The sequence below is a fragment of the Marmota monax genome, unplaced genomic scaffold (genome assembly GCF_021218885.2).
Source record: "Marmota monax isolate L192 unplaced genomic scaffold, Marmota_monax_Labrador192_F-V1.1 WCK01_AAM20220418_F8-fsc00042, whole genome shotgun sequence".
NCBI lineage: Eukaryota > Metazoa > Chordata > Mammalia > Rodentia > Sciuridae > Marmota > Marmota monax.
The window spans coordinates 7,820,809-7,834,431 of record NW_026693008.1 but is presented as its reverse complement, the minus strand read 5'-3'; the positions used below and the strand labels follow the sequence as shown (position 1 = coordinate 7,834,431).

Sequence of the window (13,623 nt, the reverse complement as noted above, 5' to 3'; positions counted from 1 at the left end):
AAAAAAATTGGATAAGATGAAGGACCTCAGACCCTCCTAGTGGGGTAGTCGTGTTAGAATCGGGGTGACTGCTTTCTGGCTGTCTTGGGAAGCCCTGAGCTGTCCTGGTCATCACTGCAGATGACACTGGAGTCTGCCAATGGAGGGGTCCTCGGTGGCTCTGGTTTTCTCAAACACACGTGCAACCAACCACACCACAGAGCTTGCACCAGTCCCTTTCGAAGTCACACTCCGCCCCCTCCTGGGGCATCCGTGCACCTTGAGGCTGATGTGACGCAGCCAGCTGGCCTCCTGCCTCCCCTGGCTCATCTACACCCCCACCCCCACCTGACAGTCCATCCATCCATCCACCCACCCATTTTTATTTCCTCTATCCACCGTTTACCAGGCCCTTCCTCGGGGCCAGGGGCTAGGGAGACGGACAGACATATGGACGCCGTCCAGGTAACCTGCATTCAGGGAGGGGGCGAGGCCCGGCCGAGGAGCCCACTGAGGGAGGCCGTGGGACCGGCTGACCCAGGAGGAGCAGCCCGGCTGTGGCTGGGCGGTCAGGGAGCCTCCTCTGGGGAGGTGACATCTGAGCAGAGACCTGTGGCAGAGAAGAAGCAGGGCCACCAGGCCTTGTGGGCACCCATCTGCGGCGCCTCCTCCGGCAGAGGAGCCCACTCACCCATCCAGCGCGGCAGGCGGATGGTTTTGGTGCTGAAGCTGTTGGAGGAGTGAAGGAGGATCCAGGTGGCCACCAGGACGAAGGCCAAGGCCAGGAGGCGAATCAGACCTGCAAGAGCAAGAGGACCGTGCCAGGAGACCAGGCGCCCGGCCTCGGCGCCAGACCCCCCCAGACCCCCCCCCCCAGGGAGACCAGGTCAGGAGACCCCTGCGTCCACCCTGCAGACCAGACGGTGGGACCGCGAGGTGACACATGAGATGGTCAGATGGTGAGATGGTGCTGCCAGATTTTGGGCAGACAGTCCCCACAGTGACCCCTGGGGGAAAGACTTTAAAATCCAGCTTCTTGGGCTCCATAGAGATCTCCAGAGACGGTCTCTAGGAACGAGGCCTGGGAACCCTCATTATTTATTTATTTATTTGGGTACCAGGGATTGAACTCAGGGGGCACTCGGCCACCAAGCCCCATCCCCAGCCCTATTTTGCATTTTATTTAGAGAAGGGGTCTCACTGAGTTGCTTAGCGCCACACTGTTGCTTTGAATTCATGATCCTCCTGCCTCAGCCTCCCAAGCCACTGGGATGACAGGCATGAGCCACTGTGCCTGGCGGGAATCTGCATTTTATACAGAATTCCAGCAGGAGAACTGGAGGCAGGCTCTGCGAGATGAGCCCTGCAGTAGGAAGTCAGGACGGTGGCATCCAGGGCTCAGGCAGCCATGGTGCTGTGTGAGGAGCAGGAGCTCAGCCTCTGTGCTGGAATCTGTCAGTCACAGAATGGACACAGTAATAATGTCCATGTCCTTGCCAATGGCGAGGTGCTAAGCAACTCAGTGAGACCCTGTCTCTAAATAAAAAGGGCTGGGGAGGTGGCTCAGGGGTCGAATGCCCCTGGGTTCAATCCCTGATAAAATAAAATAAAATGGCACTGTCCGCATGGTCTGGCAGTCTCTCTTGTCTGAACCCTCTCTCAGTCATGGGAGGCTGAAGTCATGGTTTGTTGGAGGGGCGTCATACTTATCAAGAGTATGTAGGCTCAGCTGGATGCGGTGGTGCACACCTGTAATCCCAGCAATTTGGGAGGCTGAGGCAGGAGGATTGAAAGTTTGAGGATAGTCTCAGCAATTTAGGGAGGCCCTAAGTGACTTAGAACTTGTCTCAAAAATAAAAGGGGCTGGGGATGTAGCTCAGTGGTTAAACACCCCTGGGTTCAATCCCTGGTACAAAAAAAAAAAAATAAAAATAGGTCCGCTCTACAGTGACTTGGCGGGTAGGAGTAGCCTCCCACATTTTCTATCAATTGCTACCACAGATAACCACACCTGGACTTGCTCAGTAGCTCCAAGACAAGCCACAGCTCCCAGGCCTCCCCTGCCCATAGCCAGACTGTCCCCTGACTCTCCACCGGGTCACTGGGAGACCCTCCCACACATGGGGATGAGCCACACAGAGCTCCCTGTCCCACCCTCTTGCCTTAGAGGGACCTGAAAGTAGGTTCCATTTCAACTTCCTGCTGCCTTCAGCATTAAACCCCTCCAGGCCCAGGTCCAGTCCTGGCCCTCCTCTGCCCTCTCTGTCAGCTCCTTAGCCCTGAACTCAGCTCTGTGGCCTTGTAGTAGCCCATGGGTACTTGGTGTGGGAGTGGAGGCCCCCTGGATCCTGTGGGCTGGGGATCCTTTGTCATCCTGGCCACAGTCAGTGTCCCCCAAGGGGCATAAGTTCACATTTGACAGTTTTCAGATACTTGACGATCTCAGCTCATCCTCACGAACCCTTGATACTGCCAATCACCCCCATTTTCCAGATGAGGAAACCGAGGGTCAGAGAGGCCCTTGCTTCCCCAGGACATTTGGCTAGTGAGTGACAGAAGTGGGGTTGGAACCCTGAGAAGCAAGCTGACTTCAACCAGTTCTCCTCGCTCCTCAGAGTCGCCCGGGGGATACAAGTGAGGCTTGGTGCCTCAGTTTCCCTACCTGTACAAAGGGAGTACAGTGCCAGAGTGAGGACTTCACCTTACTCGGGTCCGGCCCTGTGGTTGGAGGAGGTAGATATTTGGCCCTAGTTTCCCACCAGGTGTCCAGGGTGGGGTCCCCCCCGCGGTCCCAGCACCTGGGGCCATGGTCAGGAAGTTTTCCGGCTCAGCGGCAGGGAGTTCCGTCTACACTCTCCCAGCCTCCCCCTGCGTTTCTACCTGGGCCTTTGACAACAGATTCGCCACCTTGAACCCAGGACGGGCAGACGCGGAGGTCAGAAAAAAACGACTCTGAAATGAATGTCATCCTTAACCTCAGCACCCTCGACCCCCCTCCTACCTGTGGCTCTCATTGTGTCCAGGAGCCCAGAGGCCTGGGGTCAGCCTAAACCTGTGGAGAGAAGAAGGTCCAATCAGAGACTGGCATCTAGACCCTGAAGATGACCGGGGCCTCTCGTCAAGGGAATCTTCACCCCTCGGGTGTCTCCTTGCCACCTGCCGCAGAAACAGGGTAGACATGCTCCTCCTTCCCTCTCTGCGACCCCCTCCTCCCACTCATGACCTTGGAATTTTAGATCCAACTCATCACAAAGTTTTTTAGTGCAGAGGTTGGAAAGTAGAGGAAAGAGTGGTCTGATAGGCGCTGTTCCTTGGAGGATTTGATTTATTCATCCATCCTCCATCCATCCATCCATCCATCCATCCATCCATCCATTTATCCTTCCATCCATCAATCTATCCACCCAACTACCTATCCATCCATCCATCCATTTTCCTTCCATCCATCCATCCATCCATTTATCCTTCCATCCATCCATCCATCTATTCATCCATCCATCCATTTGTCCTTCCATCCATCAATTTATCCATCCATCCACCTATCCATCCATCCATCCATCCATCCATCCATTATCCTTCCTTTCTCCCATCCATCCATCCATTATCCTTCCTTCCTTCCTCTCTACCATCCACCAGTCCTTCCATCCACTTGGCACTTCCTGACCCCCACTCTCCCATCCCAGTCAGCTGGCCCAGAGATATTGAAGGAACCGGCCCAGTTACTCAGGGAGTAGGAGCTTCCGAGGTCTTGGCTGTTGTACCAGAATGAAGACTCTCGGGGCTCACCCTCTCCAGGTGAGTCTGTGCGGGGCGCTGTGGCCACATCATCTCCTGGGGTCAGGTAAGGAAGGCGCCGTGTGGTCTAGCCTATGGCCATGCAGCTTGCCTAGGTGAGGCCAAGGTTTGGGATGCAGATCTCCTGCTACTGAATCCCCAACGCTCCCCACAGGGTCCCACGGCTGGTACTGGATTCGAAACTGAACTTGGGCAGTTTCCGGAGTCCTGCTGGGCTGTGACCAGTGAATGATTCCACAGCTTTGAAAGCTTTCCCTGGTGTCCGTGGAGATTTAAGAGCCTGGAGGGCAGGCCTGGGGGTGACTGGGCTGGGGGTGCTGCACTCGGATCTGAAACTTTTGACAGACAGCTCAGAGCCCCAGGCCCCAGGCCTCGGGCAGCAGGTGGCCTCCATCCACCTGCCTTGACTTTACTCCTCTCCCATGGCCCCTTCCCACCCAGAATCTTCTTTATCCTAAAGTCCATCAGACATGGCCTCCAAAGTCCAGGCACCAAGGACTCGGGTCAGAGCCAGGAGACCTGAACTTAGCCCTGGCCCGGCCCCAACAGCCCCCCTTCCCCGTACCCACACTTCTCTCAGCCCCCCTGGGCCTCCCAACCTGTACGCGGAAACCCTCAGCTGAATCAGCCCTTCTGATTTAAATAACAACATTTTTTCCTTTTGCAAGTTACAAAAGCACCCCTCCCTGCCTGACCTTCCTCCTCTGAGGTCTGGCAGGTTGTAAGTCTGAGTTGTCACCAGGCCTTACCCACAAACAGGTTGTTGTAGAACCTTAACTTCCTGAAAGTCAAATTACCAACTTTTTTTCCCCCCCCTTCTCAGATACAAAAGTATATTAAGATTTTGGAAGTGCTTGGGATGTGACCTATAGCCCAGGATCCCTGGCCCCCTGGATGAGACTTATAGGACATTCTTGGGAGTCCCCCACACACGGAGGGACCAGGATAGCTGTGGGAACGGATAGGAAAGGCCGTGGCCCACACTTATAATCTCAGCAGCTTGGGAGGCTGAGGGAGGAGGATCGTGAGTTCAAAGCCAGCCTTAGGAGGCCCTAAGCAACTCAGTGAGACCCTGTCTCTAAATAAGACACACAAAAGGACTGGGGATGTGGCTCAGTGGTCATGCGCCCCTGGGTTCAATCCCTGGTACCAAAAAAAAAAGAGTGGGGTGGAGAGAACAGGGAGCCTTGATAGGTACACAGAGAGAGAGAGAGAGAGAGAGAGAGAGAGAGAGAGAGAGAGAGAGATTGATTCAGAGACAGAGGGGAGACCCAGGGACAGAGTGGTCCTGAGCACATACCTGGGCAGGGCTAGCCTCTTGCTGGCACAACCATGCTGAGCAGGACTGTGGCTTCAGGGTGGGGAGGGGGAGCCGTGGCAGGTCCTGTCTAGACTTTGAGGGCTCCCCTCCGGGCTGAGTCCCCCGCTGCCCGCCTCGCTCCCGCAGGGCTCCCTGCTCTCTGGACCAGCCCCCTCTGGCAGCCTGTGGGTGCTGGGGGTGGGCGGGAACAACACCTGGGAAAGGTACACAGGGTGGGGCAAGAATTCCCATAGCAGCCACCAAGGCCTGAAAAATTTCTCTCCTTGTTCTAGCCGGAGATTGTCACAACCTGTTATTCGGGTTGTAAAGGTCCAGGAGAAAGTCCTACTGCCCTTGGCTAGTCCAGCACAGACCAGAGGGCTCCCGGGGGGTGGGAGGGGGTCATGGTGGGGGGAGGGGGTCATGGTGGTGGGAGGTGGTCATGGCAGGGGACAGGGGCCACGCTGCACCTTCCTGAGGTGGGAGGCTTTAGCGGGCACTCACTGTCCCCTCCAGCCCTTTTCTGATTTCTGGCTGCAAGTCAGCCCTGTGTCTTAGCCCCAAGCCCTTTTCCACAGGGGGCCTGGTGTCCTGCGAGCCTAGGATTACTCTGAGGATCAAGGAAGTACAGTGTAAATATTTGGAAGGAATGGAGATTCTTGCAGAGCCTTGGAAGGTGAGGAGGGTTAACCACCAGATAAGAGATGGAAACTAAAGTTCAGAGAGGGCAAGCAGCGAGTCTAAGGCCACACAGCCAGCTGTGGATTTCATTCCTGAAGTTTCCTCTGAGCATCTGTGGGGAGCATTTGGGGCTCCAGACATGAGGGATATGGCTGTGAGTGGGCCACACTTTGGAGCGTCCCTGGGCCTTTTTACTTGCCCCAATACTGGTCCTCTGTTTCTCTTTCTTTTCTTTTTTTTTTTGGTACCTGGGATTGAGCCCAGGGGCACTCAACCACTGAGCCCCATCCCCAGCCCTATTTTGTACTTTATTTAGAGTCAGAGTCTCACTGAGTTGTCTGTGTCTGCCTGGCTCTGGGCCAGGCATCGCTAAGCCTCAAGGCCACTATGTGCAGAAGGATCCAGGAAGCAGGAAGAAGCGCATCCTGACCCCTGCAGGGCCACACACGGAGAAGCGTCTCAAGGACAGGAGCCGGGGCGCAGCTCCGTGGGAAGTCATCGGAGGAAGCAGAGGCCGTCTTTCATTCCCTAAGTGGTCCTTCTTAGAAACCCCTGGTCTTTACAGGCAATTATTGATCATGTCACCAATGCAGAGGGAGATAAACAGCAAATAAATCCGCAAACGATGGGGCTGGCAGCGGGAACAATTTGTTCTAGTGACATTTATTTTGGAGGGAAATTAGCCCATTATTTCCATGATGCACTGTTCTAATTTATTTATTGGTCTTCTGTACCCCCCCCCCCCAGCCCTGGCCAATGGTAGGGGCCACGCAAAGCTGTGGAGCAGGAAAGGCAAGAAGAGTCCAAGAGGAGGAAGAGTCTCAGGGCTTTTAATCCCCAAGTCCCCGGGGCGTTTCCCAGAAGAAGGTGACAGCTACTCGGGCCACGCACTATCCTGGGATTCTTCCTTATTTTAACCAATGTAATCAGAGAAATGAGCTCAGGGAGGACACTAAGGGAAATGAGGCCCAGAGTGGTCAAGTCCCATAACTTAGAGGAAGAGAGGACCTCAGAAGTAAGCCCAGGGAGTCTGTCTTAGCTCACATTCTTCTTCTTTTCTTTTCTCTTTTTGGTGCCAGGGACTGAACCCAGGGGTGCTTAACCGTGGAGCCACATCCCCAGCCCTTTTCATTTTTTATTTTGAGACAAGTTCTCACTAAGTTGCAGAGGCTGGCCTCAAACTGGCCATCCTCCTGCCTCAGCCTCCCAAGCCTCTAGGATTACAGGTGTGCCTGGCTTAGCGCACATTCTCAACTACTTTACTCACTTCCTCTCAAGCCTGGGATGGCAGTTTTCTGTGAAGGACCAGGTAGTAAATATTTCATATAAGAATGTGCCCAGCATGTGGGACAGAGGAAGATCTCCATCAGTGACAGGTGGCAGTGTCTCCTTTAGGGATGCCCCAGTGTCCTCAACTTCCCCAAACCCCTTGAGCTGAGAGAAGAGGGTGTTCTCCAAATGGGGAATGGGTGACATCAAGTCCAACAGAGCAACCGGAGAAAAACAGAAGCCACCTATCCAGACACATGGTTCCTTTCCATGTCCCCTCCCTTGTCTGAGGCGATGGGGACAATCTCAGGGTGCTAGACACCTTCTGGTCCCTCTGCCCTGGAGGCCAGTTGAGGTCACTGGAATTCTCTTTGCTGAGAGTCTGGCTGCACATCACCAGAGTGCCAGTCGGGTCAAGGTGAGGCTGCTGCCCAGGGCATCTGGGTTCAACCCCTGGCCACAGCAGACCGGCTGCGGGGCTCTCTGAATCACTTCAGCAGGTGAAGCATGAATTAACGCACCTGCACAGTGGAAACTTCCTTCCCTTTCCATCAGAGACATCTTAGATCTTGGCCTCTTGGATTAGTAAAGATGGTGGCCTCCATAATGAAGTCAGTGGGGTCTTGGAAATTCATTAGAAGGTGCATTTTTTTTTTTTTTTTTGGTATTGGGGATTCAAGTCAGGGGCACTTAACCATTGAGCCACATCCTCAGCCCTTTTTTGTATTTTATTTACAGACAGGGTCTTGCTAAGTTGCTGAGGCTGGCCTCAAACTTGCAATCCTCCTGCCTCAGCCTCCGGAGCTGCTGGGATTACAGGCATGGCTACCAAGCCCAGATGGGAGATAAGTTTTTCCTAGGAAAGTATAAGATCCAGAGATCTCACGGATGAAGAAAAAGTCATAAAATAATCATAATAATGATAGCAATTATTATTTAATAATTTTTTTTTTAGTTGTAGATGGACACACTATCTTTATTTTGTTTATTATTTTTTATGCGGGGCTGAGGATCGAACCCAGGGCCTCACGCATGCTAGGCAAGCGCTCTACCACTGAGCCAGCGCTCTACCACAACCCCAGCCCGATAGCAATTATTTTAATAAACATTATTATTTGGACAATGTCGAGTGCTGTGTCCTTGAATTCTATTTTCCCACCCATCTTGATGGGCAGACTCTTTTTAGTAATCGTGAGGAGACTGAGGCCTATGGAGATTAAGCAACTTGTCCTGGGTCACTGTCATTGACCCCTGGGTCATAAAAGTAGGCAACATGGCCACTTGTGACTTTTATAACTAGTTCAATGAAGTCGGAATGTGAGGATGAGGGTGTGGTGGATGTCTGTGGATCCTCAAGATTCAGCCTTGCTTGAAGTCAGAATTATCCCTGGATTTTTCTGTTCTATGTGCCACACGTGTCCTTCTTTTTTGGGCTAGTTTGAGTTTGTTTTCTTTCACTTGGACCAAGATCTACCTGAGACAAGAGGATTTTTCATTTCAAACCACGGTTACACCTGCAAGAAAGTCTCCGATTCAACTCCCGCCCTCTCCCTTCCCTCTTGTGGTTTGAACATGGTCAACGCCAAGGGGACCCAAAAACTCAGGGCGACTCTTGACTCTGTGTCTTCAGCAACAGGCTCCTTCCTGATGGCTTCCCCAAGCTGAAACCACACCACTCCTGGCAGACATTTTTACCAGAATATTCTTCTAACAGAACCGACCGTGCCTGCACAGAGATCCAAGTCTTTGGCACTGTGCTCTGTCCTGATTCTCTGTCACCTTATGGGTTGACACCAGGCTCCTACCTCCATGCCTCTGTGCATGTGACCTTTTCTACCAGAGGAGTCCTCACCTCTGCCCCTCTGCTTTGTGGAACGCAGCCTGTGAGGTCTTTCTGGAGCTGGAATGTTTGGCCACAAAGCCTTTCGGTACTGTCCCCGCCCTGCCACCTGGGGCAAGTTAGTCACCTCACCTAGGGCTCAGGAGTCATCTGTAAAATGGGGACAACAAGATCTGCCATGGAAAGTTTTTGTGTTCAAATGAGCAAATCCATGGAAAGTACTCGACACCCTGGAGACACAGAGTCACCCCTGTCATCGTGATCACGTGGAGCGTGCACACCTCACTCACGCTGTTCCCCCAACCCCTTCCTCTCAGTCCTTCACTGACTTTTTCTTTTTGGTACCAGGGATTGAACCCAGGGGTGCTTAACCACTGAGCCTCATCCCCAGCCCTTTTTTATATTTTATTTAGAGACAGGGTCTCACGGAGTTACTTAGGGTCTCACTGAGTTGTTGAGGCTGGCTTTGAACTCGTGATCCTCCTGCCTCAGCCTCCAGAGCCGCTACGATGACAGGCCTGCACCACTGTGCCTGGCCTCCACCCAACTTCCTGAGACACCATCTCATCATTTCTAAAAGCCTAGTACCTTGCCTAGTGCCTGCACACAGTAAGCACTCTGTTTTGACAACAGCACCATTCTGTATTCTGCACCTACTAGGTGTGAGATCTCATGGTAGGTCCTTTATGCACCCTTTTGTTTTCAAAATTCACCTCAGTCAAAATTCACACCAGTCCCCCAAGGAACAACACCATTAACCACCATCCTTTTGAGATAACTGGGGAGGTGCAGACAAGTCCAAAAGAGGAGTCACAGATGGCGCAAAGGCCAAGCTGGGATTCAGAGGTCAAAGGTCGTGGTGCCACTCCCCCCCCTTAACTTCTTTCTACATCTTTGTCTCCCCAGGCTGCACCCCGGGAGAGCAAATGGCAGAGTTCCCGCTTTCTAGAGCCTCCAAAAGCAAGGAATCGGCAGCAAACCACAGGAAGCACTGGCCCCCTCTCCAGGGGGGCCCAGCCCGTGGGACACCAGGCTAGGTGGGGCCACCAGCTGCCTGCACCCCAGGCCACCCACTCCAGGCCTGCCATAAGAGGTGGGCTGGTCTCACCTTGGGAGGAGCAGCCATCCCCAGCGCTTCAAAAGGTGGGCAAAGCATGACTTCAGTGTCCTCCACCCCATGGAGGTACCCATGAGAGCTAGGCCTCAGCCAGCTGGGCCTTTCTCGGAATGGGGCGGCTGCTAGGCAACCAGGCTAGGCACAGGAAGCACTATGCACATGATGACCTCGAGACGGAGACACCCCTAAACCTGCAGATGCGCAGCAGCAGGCACGGAAGGATGGATTGGGACCAAAGCCAGGCAAGACCAGCCTGTTCCCCATGGCGGTGCTTGGCCTGGGGACCCCCCCCCCACCTCACTCCCGCCACCAGCTGTTTCCCTCTCTGGCCCTGAAGGCCCCTCTTTCTTCCCTCTTCCCCCTCCTCTTTGATTCTCCCCTGTGAACAACACATAATCCCCCTGCTGTTCCTCTCTAAGGACCCAGCGTGACTCTCAGGATAACTCCATGTCACAGGTCAAAGGTGTTTGGAAATGACTCTCTGGGGCTTTTTGCTTTCTGGCTGGAACAGTGAGTGTTTGTCACCCCGAGTTGCTCATCACCACGCAAGTTCATTACCTGAGAGGCAGGAAGTGCTCTATCAGTGCCTGTTAAATGAACCATCTCCAAGGACCATCCCTCCGGGGAACCAGGCTGGCTGGTTCCAGCCGTGGACTTAGAAATCAGCTGCATCCTAGAGGCCGCCACGTAGCCTGTGGTCAGGGCACAGACTTTGCAGCCAGGTTTCCTGAGAAAGTTATGAAATCTCTCAGTGTCTTGGTGTTCCATCTGCAGAGTGGGAATAATTATGGATACTATCCTCACAGAGGCGATGAGCAGATGAAGTACATTACTAAATAAAGGGAACCTAGCATATAATAGGGGCTCGTCCACGAGTTCTCATTGTCCTCACAGAAGCCGAGACAAAGCTACAGGGATTCATGGTGAATGGTCAGATCATTGCTCCCAATTTACAGATGAGAAAGTTGAGTCCTAGTGAATGGAAGGGACTAGCCTGACATGACCCAGCCAAGACAATCTCTCAAGACCATGCACCTTGGTCATGACTTTTCAAAGAAAGATGAGATTTGTAGCCAAAGAACAACATACTTCCCTTTTTTATTTTTTTCTTATTTGTGTGACTCATAAAACTTGATGATCAGAATGTGTGCTTTTGATTCAATAAATGAATGAATATACGTGAAGGGGTCCTGTGGTGAAGGAAGAAACCCCACCGTGTGGGTTATCCCATCTCTGGCTTATGTGCCCCCTATCTCCTTCCCGTGTCCTTCTCAGACATAACTAATCAATGACAGCACACCCGTGCACCGAGCTGGATCCCATGTTCGGAATCCTTCTCCACGCAGCCCACCATCCATGGACGGGCTTGGCCTCCCCTGATGAAGGCTATTTGACTTCCTCAGTCTGACCTCAGAAATCTTCTCAATTATGTGGTTTCCACATTCATGTTCTCTCTTGAACATTCCATTTCCCACCCTCTCCACCTCCATGATTCTTTCTCTCAATCCCATGGAACAAGAGGTTCAGCCCTTTCCATTCGGGCAGAGACATACCTGAGGGCCCCGGGATCCTGCTTTTCTGTTTTGGTGGAGAAGGTGAGATGGTCCACTTGCTGCTTTGGGTCCCTGACCCAGTTGATGGCTACTCTGATGCTCAGAGTCCAGCCTCAGGGGGCCTGGGGGCCGTCCAGCACTCTCCTTTCGAAGTGGAGACCTGGAACAGGCTGAGTGGATGGCTGCTCCTGGCCCTGCCCAGGCTCTGCCGCTCTTGAAGGAGGTTTGCCATAAACTTTTCATGCTTTGTTAAACAATCTCACCAGGAAGGAGGAAGTTTGATTTAAGTGCTTACTTGGGAGGAAATGAGTGTATAGTCTTGCCCAAACCTGGAAGAAGGGTGTGCCTGTCCTCTTCCCCACACAGCTGTCCAGGCTTGTGCACGGAGGCTGGTGTGTGTGTGTGTGTGTGTGTGTGTGTGTGTAATACCACAACCTGTCTTAAAAAAAGAAATGAACCCCCCCCTAAATAGTCAACCCCATGCTGATAACCTTCCCAGGTCACAGGGTGAAGGTGGGGCAGGTAGAACAAGATGGTTAAGGAACTGGTCACCTGCTGGAGCCTCAGGACTGGGGAGGGGCTGCTGGAGGCACTGGTGGGAGGAAGTGAGCCTGGGACACAAAAAAGGTAAAATGCAGGACAGGGGGACAGCAAAGAAGGAGGGGATCAAAATACTGAGCCTGATAGGGCACAGTGGTGCCCGCCTGTGATCCCAGTGATTCTGAAGGCTGAGGCAGGAGGATCACAAGTTCGAGGCCAGCCTCAGCAACTTAGTGAGGCCCTAAAAAATTCAGCGAGACCCTGTCTCTAAAAAAACTAAATAAAAGGGCTGGGGATGTGGCTCAGTGGTAGAGTACCTCTGGGTTCCTTTTCCAGTACAGAAAAAAAAAATGAGTCTAGGTATGGAATAGGGGGAAACCTCTTGATCAAGAGCAAGGAAAATGGGGAGAGGAAGTGGTTTAGGGAAATGATTTTGGATCTGGGTTAGAGCATGTTGAATTAGAAATAGAGAGAAAAGATCTCCCAGGCTGCTGGAACCAAGGGCCACCAACCTGACGGCTTAAAGCCATGCACACGTTATTAATATAGAGTTCTGGAAGCCAGAGTCTGACACAAGCCTCACTGAGCTGAAATCAAGGTGACAGCAGGCTTCACCCCTTTCTGGAGACTCCAGGGAAAACCAGAGAAAGGAAATGAGGGAAAAAAGAGAGAAAGGTCGTTGGTAGTGGATGATTAATGATTAAGTGAGCACGTTTGTTTTCTCCTCTAGTGTGACCGCCTAAGGGTGCTGGGTTCCTTGTCTTCCTTCAGCAAAGAATCAAAGAACAGGACAAAAAGATAGCAAGCAATAAGTAGGTTTACTGCAAAAGTGACAGAGACAGACTTCTCCGGAGAGAAGGGGCCCCTGAGCTTGGGCATCTGGTGGGGAGCCCTGGCCTGTTCTTTTTATGATCTCTGGAATGTCCTCCTTCCCTTAGGTCCTCCCCTGTCCAAGCTCTGCTCACTACTATTGATGGGTGCTCCCTCTGTCCACTGTTTTAGTTTTTCTGTTGGGTCCCCTGCTTAGCAGCAGGAGTATGGAAGTGTCTATCTGATTGGGTCCCCTCTTGTGTCCACAAGCCCTTGGATCAGGCAGGAAGTTGACCTCATCAGAAGACCCTCTCTAGCCAGGCATGGTGGAGCACATGCCTGTAATCCCAGCAGCCAGGGAGGCCGAGGCAGGAGGATGGCGAGTTCAAAGCCAGCCTCAGCAACTTAGTGAGGTCCTAAGCAACTCAGGGAGACCCTGTCTCTAAATAAAATATGAAAAGGGCTGGGGATGGGGCTCAGGGGTTAACCACCCCTGGGTTCAATCCCTGGCACGTGCGCGCGCGTGCGCTCACACACACACACACATGCACACACACAATGACATACATATGAGCTTTGGGACCACACGAAATCTGAAGATTCAAGAAGAGCCAGATGGTCGAAGCTTAAATCCCCTCTTTATGGGGGAGAGGGACGTGTACTTGTGTGTGTGAGGGGGAGGGTGTTAGCAACAAATTACAGGCAGGCTGCAGAACCTCACTGAGAAAGAACAGAGTGT

General features: G+C 52.7%; 1 protein-coding gene across 2 annotated transcripts in view; it reads right to left on the bottom strand.

The window, feature by feature from the left end:
• Fam3d (FAM3 metabolism regulating signaling molecule D) overlaps positions 1–11,761 on the bottom strand; it is a 28,736-nt gene extending 16,975 nt beyond the window's left edge. The window contains exons 1-3 of one of the 2 annotated variants that reach the window (XM_046452686.2): positions 11,535–11,761; positions 2,981–3,031; positions 671–778 (exon numbers count right to left, since the gene is read on the bottom strand). In XM_046452686.2, the coding sequence (XP_046308642.1) occupies positions 671–778; positions 2,981–2,993 (121 nt within the window). In that variant the 5' untranslated portion in view covers positions 2,994–3,031; positions 11,535–11,761. Of the gene's footprint in view, positions 1–670; positions 779–2,980; positions 3,032–5,074; positions 5,243–11,534 lie in introns of those variants that run through there. The other variant, XM_046452685.1, reaches the window with a different exon arrangement.
• Between the last annotated feature and the right edge of the window lie 1,862 nt (positions 11,762–13,623).